General features: G+C 48.5%; 1 protein-coding gene across 1 annotated transcript in view; it reads left to right on the top strand.

Moving 5' to 3' along the window:
• LOC105478143 (sushi domain containing 4) overlaps window positions 1-7,056 on the top strand; it is a 147,604-nt gene extending 140,548 nt beyond the window's left edge. The window contains exons 7-9 of the mRNA XM_011735196.3: window positions 348-492; window positions 4,445-4,827; window positions 5,857-7,056. Of these exons, the coding sequence (XP_011733498.1) occupies window positions 348-492; window positions 4,445-4,827; window positions 5,857-5,885 (557 nt within the window). The 3' untranslated portion in view covers window positions 5,886-7,056. The remainder of the gene's footprint in view (window positions 1-347; window positions 493-4,444; window positions 4,828-5,856) is intronic.
• Window positions 7,057-17,481: the final 10,425 nt, after the last annotated feature.

Genomic DNA, 17,481 nt, shown 5'->3' with positions numbered 1-17,481 from the left:
CATTTCGGAGCAACTTCTCCAGGCAAGAGGGATGCCCACCTTTGTTCTCAAGAGGCAGATGCGTTATTTGAGCCTGTGCCAGGCCTGCGCCTGGGACTAGAATGTAAGCATGCAGGTCTGCAACCTGGCAGAGCCCATGCCAGAGACAGGTTTTTAGTGTTGGGTGGATCCTGATGCAATTTCCGTGAGCTGCAGGGGCACATGGTATCTCCGGGGAGCCCTGGGGATCAGAGGCACCTTGCGTACATCTCTTGTGCCAAATAAATCCAGCAAATGAGCCCACGGGGAACCTTGGCACCTCTCATGGTCTGGGAGCCTCACATACAGCTTTGTTCTCCCTCACGCAGAGCAAACATGGCCCAGCACCCACGAGACCCTCCTGACCACGTGGAAGATTGTGGCGTTCACAGCAACCAGTGTGCTGCTGGTGCTGCTGCTCGTCATCCTGGCCAGGATGTTCCAGACCAAGTTCAAGGCCCACTTTCCCCCCAGGTCAGTTTCATGTCTTGGCAGCTATGGCTCAAGGTCTGACTCAATGCAGCCACCCTTAGCAGCAGAGAGAATGTGATGAGTGAAAAGCTGGAGCTCCTAAGGGAAACAGGGGAGAGCAAAAACCATGTTCTGGGATGTTTTGAGCACCAAGCTGGAGACAGACCTCATTTTCCTCTTTCTTTCCTAGCTCTCCCCCTCCTTCTTGCAGTAGACCCTTCGCAGGTGGGCATCATGGGGGGCAAGCGATGGGATCACAGGGTTAGGACTGCGGGCTGTGGACTGCTCCACCCAGGGGCACCATTCCCACCATGGTCACCCTGCATGTGGCCCTGGAGTGAGGCACCACGCAGCTCAGTTCATAGGGAGGGTAAGACGCGCACACAGCTGACTGGGACACAGGTCAGAGGTGTGTGAACAAAGGTATTAGGCATTGAGAAGCCTCAGGAAGGAAAAAAGACTTTCCTGATTCCAGGGAGAATCAGGAAAGGGCTAGTGAGAGTCTTCCATGAAGTCTGATCTGAACCCCTGAAGTGGGACATGTGGAAGGCACTTCTCCATCCTTCTCAGCTGCACCAATCAGCTCGGTTTGGTATCTTCAGCCTCAAGTGGTCATCACCAACGAGAACTGCACCAGCACCCTTAGGAACAAAGAAGAGCCACCCAGCACTACTGCTGGCCAGTCATCGTTCCTGGAGGGAGAAGTAGTTTAGAAAGCAAAAGGATAAGTTTATGAGCATTAAGAAGAGGAGGTAAGGATAGCAAAACACCGCAGAACACTAGCCAGGGGCCACTGATACAAGCTGTCTTTTCCTTGCCTTCTGTGGCCATGTCAGAGTCTTCTCATTTTAGAACCTAATGCTTCAGAAAAGGGCATTTGTTTTTTTGCCCACAGGGACAACCTAGTCCCTAGAGTCATATGTACCTGAAAAAAGGACTATTGCTCGTGGAGGAGAAGGCTCCTGGAATTAACCACTTCTCTCTTCCCTCCAGGAAAATGCAGTGTGCCTCTCACACCTTCCAGCTGTGAGAGGAGTGAAGGAAGCGGGCAGAGCTGCTGGAGACAGCACCTGCCCGCCTTCGCCCTTAACCTCACACCCCACAGGGTGGCCTTCCTCACATAGCAATTCTTCCCTGCCTGGCAGCAGACACCCCCCATGGTCACAACCTGACAGGCACATCCCTCTCTCCCTAGCCACAAATGTGTGCTAGATGTGGGTGTCACCTGCATCCCTCCCCAGGCCCAGAGGTGTGTTAGTGCCATCCTGGTGCCACAGCAAGCTCTTGCTACGATGCTGAAACCTTCCTTCCTCTCCAACCTGCTATCCACTCTCTGTCTTCCACGTTATTATATATTCATCAAGGGACCGTATCCTATCATTGAGCAATTATAGTATCTCAAGAAGGCCTAAGGATTACAAAGAGAAAGCCAACCCACAAGGCTGTGATTGATAGTGCATTCGAGTACTTTAAAAGGGCCCTCAGAGCTATTTTTCTCCATATTCTTGGAAGAAAAGTTTCCAGGATATGCACTAGGTCTTAAGGTTTTTTTAAAATGTTCTCAAAACCCTTTCACACAATGTTCTTCAGCCCTTGAGTCTTTCGTCTTATATTATTCTTGAGTTGTTTTGGGAAGGTTGGCTTCAAATACATGACATGAATCCAAATACATGACCAGAATCTCAAGGGCAAACCAAGAATGGACTTTTTTTCTCCAGGTTCCACAAAAGTAGAGCCTGCAGGGATGTTGATGAGGGGTGTATGAGAGCTAAGTTGCATGGTGGGGACATGTGGAGGGGAAGCTGCCAGATCGTGGGAGCTGTAGCCTGGGTGTGGAATGTTAGGGTGAGGAATGGAGAAGAGAGGCGTCTGTTCACCCGGGCCTAGACATCATGGAGGTGCCAGGGACAGTGAGGAGGCAGGGAGTCCCAAGTGAGAAGGAGGCCAGCACAAGACAGCGAAGTGGCCAGAGAGGAAGGGAGCATCATTGTCAAGGACGCAGTAACTAGTGGTGGCTGTGGAGGGAGAGCAGTCTGGCTCGGAGCAAGCTCCTCCTTTCCTCCCGCCTCCTGCCTTCTACCCGCTGAAGAGCACGATCTTGGTGGTCTCCTGCCCTCTCTGGGCAGCTTTTAAGAGCTTCGGGACAAGGAGTCCACCACCATAATCTCCAAGCCTTTGCAAGATGTTTCAAAAAGTCAGTGGACTTGAGCATTAGAGAGACACACAGCCTTTGCTTCCCCTCCACCCCCAGACATTTCATTTTCTTGGGTTTAGAGCCCCTGCCGCCAGCACTCAGAGATTCAGGGTCTGCCCACCCAGCTGGGTCTTCTCTTCCTGATATTTTACCTTTGGCCTCCTCCCTCAGCACCAGTTCCCAGCAGAGACAATAAGAAACCAAGTTCCAACCGGGCACGGTGGCTCATGTCTATAATCCCAGCACTCCAGGAGTCCGAGGCAGGTGGATCACCTGAGGTCAGGAGTTCGAGACCAGCCTAGCCAACATGGTGAAACCTTGTCTCTCCTAAAAATACAAAAATTAGCTGGGGGTGGTGGCGCATGCCTGTAATCCCAGCTACTGAGGAGGCTGAGGCAGGAGAATCGCATGAGCCCGGGAGGCGGAGGTTTCAATGAGCTGAGATCGCGCCATTGCACTCCGGCCTGGGTGACAGAGCAAGACTGCATCTCAAAAAAAAAAAAAAAAAAAAAAAAAAAAAAAGAAACCAAGTTCCATTGGTTACTTCTTAGCCACCCTGGGTTCCTCTTGATGCCAGGAGCAGAGTGTGGGGGTCACACGGAGCCCAGGCTGTGACGTCAGATGCCCCAGGCTCCAATCGGACAGTGTTGAATGTGCAGAGTACTGAGACACAAAGGGAGCAGGCCAGGAGCTGCGTGCGCGCCCTCGCGAGGGAGCCCTGCAGACAGGCAGACTCAATTTGCCGCGGCTCCTAGAGCCCTCACAGCAGCAGCCCAGGCCTTGCTTAGATGAGTGGTGGGAGGAAGGAGGTGGAGGTGAGCCTGTGCAGCTCGAACAGGGTAGTGACATGGTGCTTACAGCTTTCCTTTTTTTTCCTTCTTTCCTGAGTTTTTTGTTTGTTTGTTTGTTTCTATCTAGACTAAGATGTAGTGATTTTTATACTATAGCAGAAAACAACAAAGAAACATGATGAGCATGGGGCCAGCTAGTCCCTCTGGGCACTCAGAGTCCACAGTTACAGTTTTTTGTTTGTTTGTTTGTTTGTTTGTTTGTTTGTTTTTTAAGAGATAAGGTCTCGTTCTGTTACCCAGGCTGGAGTGCAGTGGTGCGATCATGGCTCACTGCAGCCTCAAACTCCTTGGCGCCAGGGATCCTCCTGCCTCAGCCTCCTGAATAGCTGGGGCTACAGGCACATGCCACCACATGTGGCTAACATTTTTATTTTTTGTATAAACAGGGTTTGACTATGTTGCCCAGGCTGGTCTCAAACTCCTGGGCTCAAGCAAAACCTCCCAAAATTCTGGGATTGCCGGTGTGAGTCACCACACCTGGCCTATTTTCTATACTTTTAACAGTGCTATCCCACTTTCAATCCCATCCTACAGGACACTGCGGAGGAGCGCTGGCATGCTCTGTTAGAAAGGGTTATGTTGTCCCCTGCCCCATGAGCTTATGGCCAGAAGGCCAAAGCCCACAGGTCAAAGGAGCAAGGGAAAAGCATGAGGAGATAGGAGGACATGAGAGAGTGACAAGAAGAAGACCTTCTCTCTCCTTCTCTCTCCAGAGAGTCGGCAGCCGGGATGGCAGCATCGTCTTCCAGAGGAGCCCCTGAAAGGAGGCTGGTGCTTCCATATTATCCTCCATACCGGCTCTGCTGCCCACCGTGGGCCCTGAGGACCCTGAGTGCAGGAAGGAGCGTGGGTGGCCTCATCCCCGGGGTGGCATGGCTCTGACATGTTGGCACTTCTTTCCTTTACACAGGGGTCCTCCCCGGAGTTCCAGCAGTGACCCTGACTTTGTGGTAGTAGACGGCGTGCCTGTCATGCTCCCGTCCTATGACGAGGCTGTGAGTGGCGGCTTGAGTGCCTTAGGCCCCGGGTACCTGGCCTCTGTAGGCCAGGGCTGCCCCTTACCCGTGGACGACCAGAGCCCCCCGGCATACCCCGGCTCAGGGGACACGGACACAGGCCCAGGGGAGTCAGAAGCCTGTGACAGCGTCTCAGGCTCTTCCGAGCTGCTCCAGAGTCTGTATTCACCTCCCAGGTGCCAAGAGAGTACCCATCCTGCTTCAGACAACCCTGACACAATTGCCAGCACGGTGGAGGAGGTGGCATCCACCAGCCCAGGCATCGACATTGCAGATGGTAAGTGCTTGCCCCAAGGCCCAAGCCACACCTGCAAACACCTCCGCACCAGCATCTTCAAGCCAGCTCCTTGCTCCACACGCTCCACCCCCCAGCACAGAGTCGAATCAATCTGTTTACCTCTCACTCAGCTTAAATTGCTTCATGCTCTCTCTACGTGTAGAGGCCTTGGGCAAGGCCAATTATTGTAAGGAATGATCATCATCTTGCAAGTAATGAGCCCATTAATGGAAATTTCAAGAGGCACCAAAAGGCAGTGAGCCATTCAGAGTAGAAAGGCAACAGTGGCCGGTGCTTTGTTTATGTAGTGTCCTTATGATCCGGAATGTTTTTCTTCTTTATTCCTTAATTAGGTAGGACTTCTGGAAGTGGGGTTTAGGGACAGGATGGTACATGCATGCCAGGAAGAAGGATCCAGAGGCACGCACTAGGGCCCAGCAGTGTGTTCTAGCCCCAGAGTTCTGTGTACATGGAAGTTATTTTTACCAGATGTGAAGTAAAAGATGTATGTGTACCTGTCATAAGGAAGGGTAGATTCGTGGTAAAATAGGGAAAATGTGTCAGATTGATTAGGTCTCTGTTTCCTACAGAAGGGGAGCCCCAGTGCCACTTTGCAAATGAGAGCACTAATTTGGCTTATATTGAGAGTAAATGGCAGTAACAACATGGAAACAGAGGTCTCCTGGGCCACCACAGTGTTCCTTTTCTGTAAACCACACTGCCTTTCTGTACTTGAATTTGCAACTTTCTGGCTTGTAGGACCATTAGGGCCTATGGTTAAAATCTAACATTTTATTTTTTATGAACTGGAAATAAGATCATAATTGTTTTCTGGCAAAAAAACAATTGTTACAGAAAGATGTTGTATAGGAGGTTGATTTCTTTGGTTATTAACTGGTATGTGAAACTTAACATTTTCTTCTCCTCACTGATTTGAGAAACTGTAGATATTTTAATGAGGCATATAATTCCAGATTGTCATGGTGTCTTCTGGTTATGTTAAGCTAATAACCGTCTCTTCTTTTACAGAGATTCCTCTAATGGAAGAAGATCCCTAATATGGGGCAGGATGCAGATGACTTTCCTGCTCCTTTGGGGAAAGGACCTTGTATCTTGGAGTGAGATCACAGAAGGATAGAGCTTGGGGGCAAAATGTCTAACTTACCTACATGGGGACCGCAATTCACATTGTGCATCTCAGGCTCCACAGTGAGGCTGACAAACTGCAATGGCAGTGCTTTTAAATGAGATTTGAGGATTCGCCAAGACCCATGGGGAACCGGGGCAGCGGAGAAGCCCTCGCGCGGTCTTGGATGGAGGTGTTAAATGTGTATCGTGCTGTGGAACATGAGACAATTCCACGCACATCCCACCGAATCATCATGCATCCCATTGGCTGACAAGTCCTCCCCGCCCCCTCTGAAAGCATGTCACATTATGTAAATTTGCTTCTAAAACCTGCTTCCAACTGGCTCTGGACTCCAAATTTGGATGGGCCAGCCTCTGCAGAAAGTTTGTGTTGAGCTGCTGAAGGAACAGCAGAGCCTCCTGCACCCTCAGCAAGGGGCCGGCTCCCAAAGGAAAGGTCCTTGTGTAACATTTGGAGAATCTTCCTTCATCCAGACAACTCTACTCGAAGCAAGATGAAAGCAGGATGTGGCAGTTCCAGTGAGAAAGGAAAGGAAAAAGACGGGCAGACTCTGCTTTCTGGAAATTTTTTCATGAAGTAGAGCTCGTGAACTCTGTGCTGTCTTCTGGTAACATATCATCAGTGTTTGTATTCATGAGTGGCACATGGATCCATGCATTGGGTAAATCTGGGGGGTTTTACACGTGGTCAGAATGTATTTAAATACATCTCATGATGGAGACAGTAACCAAGGTAATGTTTTGTTTCAGCATTTTGAAAAGACTTAACATTTATCTCAGAATCATGAGCCTCTCTCTAGTTGACAATTGTCATTGTTCCCCCCAGCCCCAAATTCAACCATACATCTATTTTCCAAAACAGAAATTGTTTCTGTAAACATATCTCACCTTCAAAAGAAGTGTGAGGTTGGATTTTTCCCCCTTTTATTTGTCCTAAGATTCCAGAAGGCTGGCCTCCCAGCCCAGATAGCTCAGCCACCTCACCTGCCTATCATTTCTGCATTCCTACTTTGAGGGTCTCATGGTGCCCACTGGGTGTTGTTCCTAAGAAATTGATTGATTAAAAAATTTCCCAAAGTATCCTGAAGTGTCTCTTCAAATACATGCTGATCTGTGGAGTTGATTCCTTTCCTTCTCTTGGTTTTAGACAAATGTAAACAAAACTCTGATCCATAAAATTGCTATGCTGATAGAGCGGTGAGGGCTGGAAGCTTGATCAAGTCCTGTTTCTTCTTGACACAGACTGATTAAAAATTAAAAAGAAAATGACAGTTTGAAGTGTGACTTTAATAGTGCAGTGGAGTCGGGTGGGCAGGGGCAGGGTGGTGACAGTGATCATGGATGATGGGATTCAGTGTAAGATTAAGAACAAGAGATGGAAGGAGATAATACACAGACAGTGCTCACCACCTAAATAGAGGTTGTCTCAGAGACCACTGGGCAAGTGCCTCATTTTCTACCAGGTGATTCAGAAGCAGCATGAGGGGCTATCTCTGATAGTCTCCCCTACAAAGTAGACAGCAGCAACATCAAGCTGCCTGGCTGGCAGACCAAGTACAGGGATGCCTCTCCAGCCCACAGCACTTGGGGAGACAGGTACTAGAGTGTCTTAGTCCACTTGTGTTGCTATAAAGAATATCTGAGGCTGGGTAATGCATAAAGAAAAAAAGTGTATTTGGCTCACAGCTCTGCAGGCTGTATAGGAAGCATGGCACCAGCATCTGCTTCTCATAAAGGCTTCAGGGTGCTTCCACTCATGGCAGAAAGGAAAGAGAGAGTTGGCATGTACAGAGATCACATGGCAGGAGGAGGCCAGAGAAAGGGGAGGGGGCCAGGTTTTTTTTTAACAGCCAGCTCTTGTGGGAACTAATAGAGCAAGAATTCACTCATTACTGCAAGGCTGGCACCAAGCCATTCATGAGGGATCCTTCCCATGACCCAAACACCTCCCATTAGGCCTCACTTTCAACACTAGGGATCAAATTTCAACATGAGATTTGGAGGGATCAAACAAACCAAACTATAGAATTCTACCCCCTAGGCTTCCAAATCTCATGTGATTTTCTCAGTGCAAAATACAATCATTCGTCCCCCAAGTCTTAACTTGTTCCAGCATCAACTCAGAAGTCCATAATCTCATCTGAGACTCAAGGGAACTTCCTTATACTGTGAGCCTATAAAATCAAAATCAAGTTGTTTACTTCCAAGATACAATAGTGGGACAGACATTGGGTAAACATCCCCTTTCCAAAAGGGAGAAATCAGCCAAAACAAAAGGGTAAGAGGACTCACAGAAGTTCAAAACTCAGCAAGGCAGACACTAAATCTTAAAGGTCCGAAATAATCTCCCTTGACTCCATGTCCAGCATCCTAGATGAGGGGTGAGCTCTCAAGGCTTCAGGTAGCACTGACCCCATGGCTTTGCTGGGCACAGCCCATGTGGCCATTTTTGCAGATTGGAGTCTAGTGCCTGCAGCTTTTCCAGCCTGAGGTTGCATGCTGCTGGTGGCTCTGTAATTCTGAGGTATCCATGGCAGCCTCATTCCACAGCTCCACTAGGCACTGCTCTAGCAGAGTCTCCCTGCAGGGGTTCTGCCCCTGAGGAGGGTTTCTTCCTGGGCACCCACGCTTTCCAAAACCCTCTGAAAGCTAGGAGGAAGGTGCCAAGTCTCCACCCCTCTTGCATTCTGTGCAGTTGCAGATTTAGCACCACATGGAGGCTGCCAAGGCTTACTGCTTCTATTTCTATAGTAGAACCAAGCAGTACCAGGGACCTTTTGAGCCCTGGCTAGAGCCAGAATGCAGAGATGCAGGGAGAAGCAACCCAAGGTGGTGAAAGGCAGCAACATCAGGGCCCTGTCCCCTGAAACCATTCTGTCCTCCTACGCCCCTGGGCCTGTGATGGGAAGGGCAGCCTTGAAGATTTCTGAATGCATTTGGGGCCTTTTTTCCAATTGTTTTGACTGTTAGCCCCCAGCTCCCTTTCTCCTTGCTAATCTCTCTAGCCTTGGATTATTTTCCTGAAAATCTTCTTTCCTTTTCTACCATAGCCAGGCTGCAAACTTTTCAAGTTTTAATGCTCTGCTTCTCTTTTAACTACAAATTTCAACTTTAGGTCATTCCTTTGCTCTCATACCTGACCATAAACTGTTAAAAGCAGCCATGTTACTTGTTGAATGCTTTGCTGCTTAGGAATTTCTTCTGCCAGATACCCTAGGTCATCACTCTTTTTTTTTCCCCCAGACAGAATCTTACTCTATTGCCCAGGCTCACTGTGTGATCTCGGACCACTGTAACCTCCACCTCCTGGATTCAAGTGATTCTCAGTGATTCTCAGCCTCCTAAGTAGCTGGTATTACAGGTGTGTGCACCACCATGCCTGGCTAATTTTTGTATTTTTGGTAGAGACAGAGTTTCACCATGTTGACCAGGCTGGTCTGGAACTCCTGACCTCATGATCTGCCCACCTCAACCTCCCAAAGTGCTGAGATTACAGGTGTGAGCCACCACGCCCAGCCAGGTCATCACTCAAATTCAGCCTTCCACAAAGCCCTAGGGCATGGACACAAGGCAGCCAAGTTATTTGCCAATTTATGACAATGCTGGCCTTTGCTCCAGTTCCCAATACGTTCCTCATTTCCATCTGAAACCTTGTCAGTATGGCCTTTACTGCCTATATTTATAACAGCATTTTGGTCACAACAACTTAACCAATCCTTAAGAAATTTCAAACTTTCTCATCTTTTTCTCTTCTTCTGAGCCCTCCAAACTCTTCCAGCCTTCACCCATAACTGGGTGAAGTTCCAAAGCCGCTTCTACATTTTCAGATATCTTTATAGTGATGCCCTACTCCTCGGCACCAGTTTTCTATCTTTGTCCATTTGTGTTACTATAAAGAAACATCTGAGGCTGGGTAATTTATAAAGAAAAGAGGTTTATTTGTCTCAAGTTTCTGTAGGCTGTATAGGAAGCATGGTACTGGCATCTGCATCTGGTGAGGGCCTCAGGCTGCTTCCACTCCTGGCGGAAGGTGAAGGGGAGCCTGCATGTGCACAGATTACATGGCGAGAGGAGGCAAGAGAGAGGGAGGGAGGTGCCAGGTTCTTTTTAACAACCAGCTCTTGGCCAGGCACAATGGCTCATGCCTGTAATCCCAACACTTTGGGAGGCCAAGACCAGCGGATCACCTGATGTTGGGAGTTTGAGACCAGCCTGACCAACATGGAGAAACCCCATCTCTACTAAAAATACAAAATTAGTAGGGCATGGTGATGCATGCCTGTAATCCCAGCTACTCAGGAGGCTGAAGCAGGAGAATCGCTTGAACCCAGGAGGTGGAAGTTGCAGCGAGCTGAGATTGTGCCACTGCACTCCAGCCTGGGCAACAAGAGCGAAACTCCTTCTCAAAAAAAAAAAAAAAAAAAAAAAAAAAGCTCTCATGGAAGCTAACAGAGCAAGAACTCACTCATTGCAAGACTGGCAGCAGGCCATCTATGAAGGATCCACCATGTGACCCAAACACCTCCCATTAGGCCCCATTTCCAACATTGGGGATCACATTTCAACATGAGACTCAGAGAGGACCAACATCCAAACTACAGCACACTGGTGCCACATACATCAAGTTATTAGTGTCCAGATTGTCCTAAAACAGAGGCTGATAGGGCAGAGCCTGCTTACTTGCAGCATCAGACAGTGTCTAACCAAGTCACTGGGCCTCTGCCCTAGATCCATCTACTTTGGGGTCACATCAGAGTCTCACCCACAAATATTGTTTACAGTGGTTGTTTTTTCTCATTATAGTGCACTTACATGGCAGGAAAAAATCCTCGTGATATTCCAAACATGTCATGATCCCAATTTTCTTTTCTTTTAAAAATCCCCCGAGGCCTCCTGGATACGACTGAACAGAGCCAGCCTCTCTCACAGCGCTCAGGAATGAGGAGGTTTGGAATAGGTGGGGCTGTATTGTGTATTGTGCCTTATCAGTGTGTTGTGAGAGAACCATGCCCAGCACGGTGCTTTCTACTTTGGGAGAGGGCAAGAAGGCTGCCCCTCAGCAGTGCGTTCAAGTGGGTGCAGTGGCAAAGCCAAGGGTGTGCCATCAAGTCAGCCTGAGAGGTTCAGCTCAGTGTTGGATCCAAGGAACTGCAGAGCAGCAGTTTTCTGGCTGACTTGCTCCCCATGACAAGCACAGCAGAAGTCTGTGCAGGTGCCTTCACACTCCACTTCCATGTAGCTTTTTTTAATCGCAAGGTTGTGATTTGCCCGTGTGGAACATTTAGAGCCTTTCCCACCTAATTACAGCCTACCCAGCAGCTGGCACACAGCCAAAGCTGCCTGTCCTGTCCCTGCAGAAGTGTTTGCCCCCTGGCCGCACAGCAGGCCTAGGACTGTCAAATGCAAAGGCTGGTGGGCTACAGCCCTGCCAGCTCCAGGTGCCTCTCCCACTTCTTTGTTCTCTCTATGCCTGGCAGGCAGACCCCATCCCTCTCCCCTAATATGGTCCTAATCTCTAGGAATTCCTGCAGAGGCAGTGCAAAATCATGAGAGAGCGTGGGCTTTAGAACGGGCTCATTGCCTGGCTTCAAAACTTACCTCTGCTACCAGCTGGCTGTGTATCTCAATGTCTTCATGTAGAAATTAGAGAAAGTTTACTTCTGCCTTCCTCACTGGGCTTTGGCAAAGATGACAGCTAATGTAAGTCAAGCACCCAGTGCAAAGCGGGCGTTTGATAAATGACAGCCGCTGCCCCGTGTGAGAGGGTGGGAGCGTTTATGTGGGTGATGAACTCCATATGCATACCAGTCACCTGTGGCCTGCCTTGGTTCCTTCCCCCTCGAATGTGTTTGCAGGTGAAGCTTATTTGGGTCTGCCCAAAGCAGACAGACTGACATGTGCTACCCCCATTCCTCTGGGTTCCTCTTCCCAGAGCCCATCCCCTGGCTTCTATGTGCTGAGTTTGCCATGCAAAGGGAAGTTTTCACTCCTTGGCTCATGGGGCATTTGACCTCCTTCCAACCACAGCCCTTCTCTGCATGCTACAGAAAGTTTTGCTCAGGGAGGGGAGGACAACCTCAGAAATTCCCTCAAGGACTCTGAAGGACTCAGATTATTTCCACAGGCAACCCTGTAGATTAACACTAACCCGCTTCCCTAATTTTATCATCTATTTTAGATTTAAAGCATAAAAGTTAATGCCCATACATTCCCAAGGCAATAAAGGGGAAAGACCACAGTAAAGACGACTGGTCTAGCAGGCAGAGCAGAGCCCCGGAGAGCAGCAGTCACTTGTCAGGGAGGGCAGACACTGAGCATGGGTGGTGTTGAAAGCATAAAACTTAATGCAGAGCGTGTGTGCATCCACCAGCCGTGCTCAGCTGCTGTAGCAGCCTTTGTACCATCTCCACACAGGGATAAAAACCAGTCATGCCTTGTTTTAAATGGCCAAGGAAGTAGTCCAGCTACCTGAATAGGAGCCATGAACCTGCCTCACTTAGAGCCTCATCCTATCCACGTGTTCAGAGCCACTGCGGCTGCCCCTGGTGCCCTGTCCCACTGGTTCTCCAGGGCCATGGGGCCATGGGGAAAAGGAACCTAAACCACCTCTCTATGCATCTATGCAGATGCATAGAGAGGTGGGGGAAGGGGATGAGAGGGAGACTGAGGGAATTGAGACTAATATTTTCTGCTTGTAGCCTATAAGAAGTATTTATAGACCCTGTTTCAGTCAATAAATATTTATGAAGCACCTCCTCTGCGCCAGGATCTATCTGTGCTCTCCGGCCCAGTGGGAAATAAGGGCTGGTAGGCCGACAGCTACAGTCGAGGGACTACAGGACACTTGACCTAGACCTGGACTCTCAGGGAAGGCTGTCCTGGAAATGGCAGCCCTGCTGGTAGCAGGCAGAGTGGGAGATGAACTGGGGGTGGAAGAGCACACATCCTGTCCCAGAGACAAAGGACAGCTGGGTGGGTGGGAAACATAGGGGTGTTCAGTGCTTCCAGGGCCTCGGGGTTGGGGATGGAGAGGAGGCTGGGTGGGGGCGGGGAGGTAGGTAGAAGGGGAGAGAGATGGGACTGGAGAGATGAGAAGGACAGCCTGTCAAGGCCTGAGATACCATGGGAGGGGAGGTAAGTGGTTCCTCTCAGAATGAGAAGCCATTAAAAGGCTCAAGGCAGAGGAGTTACTTGGGTGAGATGGGAGAAGTGCTCAGGCTTGAGAGCTGTTTTGCAGGCCCATTCAGTCTACAAAGCATGAGCCTAGGAGTCAGGGACAGCGCAGCCTAGCATGGGACTGCCACTGGGTCCCTGGGGGATCCCTCCAGGCCCCGTTTTCTCAGCTATGGAGTGAGAGGATGGAAGAGATGGTCTCAAAGGTCTCCCAGCTCTGGCAGGGTGGAAATTCTCTTTGCTTGCTTAAAAAATTTTTGTAATCCAGAGTCAAACATCATCCAGCTCCACTCCTGCCAGCTCTCTTAGCAGCTGCTCACTCCTTCTCCTCCACCCCTCGGCAACTGCCTTCTCCCAGCTCAGAAGCAGCCCTGTCCCAGTGCCCCCTTAGGATAGGGTCCACACTCTCGAAACTCTGAAGCCACCCTCACCCTCTGATCAGGACAAGAGACACCAGTTACAGCCATTCTGGCCTCCTGTGGCTGTGCTCGGGACCCCAATCCATTTGGTCCTTGGCCAGAAGGAGCAGATGCCAAGGCTACCCCTCCTGGAGTCCACTTGAGTATAATGACTTGAAGCAACTAAAAGCCCAAATAAATCTCTTAGATTGATTTAGCCCACAAGTTTTTAATAATTGTGTAGCATTTCCCATTCTATGGAGCATGTTCACCTACTGCATACTTATTGGAGGGAAGCGGAAAGAAAGTGAGCACGTTACATTTGATCTTGGCTGAGCCTATTTCTACATCTGTCTACCTCAAGGACTGAGGAGGGCGCCCTTCTCTGTATAGTTTTCTGATTCCTGAGTGCATCAGCAGCATTTCCCGGGTATGCTCTAGGTGCGATCACAGAGATCTCTGTATTAATATATTTTACTTTTTAGAACAATTTTAGGTTTATGGAACAATTGCTCAAAAAGATAGAGATCCCATACACCTCATCTGTCTCTGCCTTTCACTTTCTCTCTCTGTCACACACACACACACACACACACACCTTTTTTTAATTTAACATCTTGCATTAGTGTGGTACAACTGTTACAATTGACTAACCAACATGTGGTATATAATATTAACTAAAGTCAAGAGCCAAACCTAATGTAAACTATTGACTTTAGTCAATATACCACATACTTTCCAATATATGTTTACATTTCCTCCCTGTCTTCTTGATCTCTTTACTTTAAAAGGAAAAGGAGAGTGACCCAGTGTGCAGAACTTGAAACTCCATAGACTTCATAGGCTTCTTGGCTTGTGTGGCTGGAGAAGCTTATGAGAGGCCAGTGGGTCTATACCATGGTCTCTCCCCCCAAGGCCATCGAGGACTTGGGGAAAGACCATCCCACAGGTTCCCTCAATACCATGTTCCAGGGGATGACAACTTCTTCCTTCTATCCTCCCATCTCCTGTGGCGTTTGGTTGAGATTTTGTCGCACATGCATGCCCCCTGACTCCAGGGCCTTCTATCTTTTCTTCATACTCTACAATCTTTACATTCATTTCAGTCCCCTTACCAACACTTATGGAAACCCCAGCATTGCCACTCTGCTCAAAGCTGAGGGTCCCATGTGGATGAAATGAGTCTAAAGGGGAGGCAGACATGCACATAGGAAATTATAGACCTCGGGGAGGGGCAGGGACAGCACCATGTGCGGGGTGCCTTGCGAGTACACAGGAGAGGCCGCTAACTCCACCTGGAAGGTAGAGAAGATCTCCCAGAGAAAGGGACAGCTGAGCCCCTTGGCACACCATGACTATCTTCTTTTTGTGCACATCCAAGCCACTCTTTCCCCACCTTCCAATACAATCTCAGCACTGAATGGGACTCTAAATCTCAGGCATCTGGTAGCTATGAAATCATTCTCTGCTTCAGTTTCCTCAACTGTAAAATGTGGAAAATAATATAACCTACTTCGTAGGGTTGTTGGGAGGTGCTAAAGGAACTAATTTGTGTAAAGTGCTTAGAACCACACCTGGCACAGAGTACATACTTAAAGGTGTTAGCTATTATCATCATCATTAAATCCAGACAATTTTGTAATACTGGCTCCCCTCCCTGGTATCTCAGATATAGTGAAAACCTACTTGCTTCGTGCTGTTTGCTTTTCTCCACAAGTATGTCACGGTGACATTTTTCATTCTGATTGTTGAATCATATCCAGTTTGCCACTGAGAATTCCTCTAAGCCCATATTGGCTAATCAGTTCCCTTGGAGCACAGGTCTTTAACCCACCAGAAAGCAGCCTGCCCTGGTATTGTCTAGCTCATGTTTCCAAATCTATCCTCACGGATTTCACGAGAGCTGGGAACAGATGCTCTATGGAAAGCCATCTGCAGATTCCCCTCCACCCCCACCTCCCACCCAAGCCATCAGGAGAGCAGAGCCATAAAGAAGAACAAAGTTGGTCTGGCATGATTTGTTCTTTGTTAACTTACGATCTTACAGTGATTCTTTTGTTGTTGTTATAAAAAGAATATTTGTTTAGAACAAAAATACAGAACAATCTCACACCAGTCAGAATGGCTATTATTAAAAAGTCAAAAAATTACAATGATTCTTATCAAGCATGCATTTGGCATCTAAGGGCTGACGAGACATAGGTTTAGTAATTGATCCAGATGCTTGTCTAAGATCAGCACGGAATTCACAAGACAAGGAATTCACAAGTCCATAGGTCACAGGAGGTCCACAGAAGGCCCACCTTCTCCTCCATTTTTATCAAACACTGTCCCAGATGAGCCCCTCCGGTCTCATAGGAGTGCTCTGACCTCTGTAGTTTCTCCCGGGCCCTTAACCTTTGTTTAGTAATATCAGCTTTGGGTTTTCTGGGTATCTGGAATGGCACTTGGGCAGTGCTACCTACTGGTTTAACTCATGGGCACTGAAATTAGACACACCTGGGCTTAAATTTCAGTTCTGTCATTTACAGAAGCAAAGTCAGGCAAGACAGTGGACATTTAAGCCTCAGAGCCTTGCCAAATGAGGACATTGACAGCATCTACCTCCTAGTTAGCTGTAAGAATTAAGTACCATGATGACATAGACTGCTTAGAATGGCACCTGGCATGGTGTCAGCACTCAAAACCAGGAGCTGCTCTCACCATTCTGTTACTTCCCCTTCAGTACTCCAAAGGAATTTAAACATGCCCCTTTCTCTTCATCTCCTGCAGCACTGCACCATCCTTTAGGGCAGCCTGCGGCCCTACCATCCTCGTTCTTCTGGCTCTGAAAGAACCAAGAGTCCCCTGAGGTTGGAGAAGGCATCTTCTACACGCCTGCCTATCTGGGGTTAGCCCCTCCTCTCTATCAGATCTGGGGCACCCATAGGCACCCATGAGTCACTGTTCTTCTCCATCCCATCGTCAGCTCGCCAGGACTGGGCTCCCCTGGACTCCCAGTTGGAATCACCATGGTGCGGGCTGCCAACACTCTAGAGGGACTTTCTTGTGGACTCCCAGGCTGAGAGACCAGTCCCTCTTGACCCTGACCTTACTGAAATCTGCTGTCCTAACAAAAGCAGGATAGAGCACCTCATTGAGCACGCAGGCATGGAGGCATGATCGCAGTGATCTCCCAAGAATCCTCTAATATCACATTGCACATCTAGCACAGCAGTTCTCAACTGGGCCATCTTGCCCACAGGGGCATGTGACAACGTCTGGGGGAGACATTTTGGGTCGTCACAACCGGGGGATGGGGTGCTATTGCATCTTGTGGGTCAAGGCCAGGAATATCACACATCCCACAGTGCACAGGCTAGCCCCAACCACCCCCATACCATCCCCAGCAAAGAACTATGCAGCTCTAACATGAACAGGGCCAAGGCTGAGGAACCCTGATTTAGGAGAGACATCCCACAAGGCTACAGAACTTAATGTCCTCCAGCTGGTAAATGATACAGTCAGGATTTGGCTCAGCCACTCTTGCTGAGTCAGGGCATCGAAACCGTTCTGTAGCTGGAGTCCTCTGACAATCTGGTGGGGCGTATGGAGGCTTTCCCAGAAGAATATTTTTAAGTGCATAAAATAAGACCAATGAATTATGTTAAACCACAGTTATCAAAACACTTTTGAAAACTAATACATAACAAAATTATATATATATATGTATATTATGAGTAACAAATAACAAAGTCTACGGCAGGTCTAATAACCATTATAAATGCAAAGTCATGACAAATTGCATAAACAGTATTTTGAGATACTGGTAAACACTGTAATGTGAAATGCAGATATCTGTAGTTTCTTTCAATGGCAAAGTTACAGGTCTGGCCAACACTGATTTATTGCCTATGTGATAGGTGAGGGAGGTGCTAAATTCAGTGAAAGGTTA

This window comes from Macaca nemestrina, chromosome 1, assembly GCF_043159975.1.
Source record: "Macaca nemestrina isolate mMacNem1 chromosome 1, mMacNem.hap1, whole genome shotgun sequence".
Taxonomy (NCBI): domain Eukaryota; kingdom Metazoa; phylum Chordata; class Mammalia; order Primates; family Cercopithecidae; genus Macaca; species Macaca nemestrina.
Note: the sequence above shows the minus strand (reverse complement) of the source record. Positions and strands in the feature narration are given on the sequence as shown.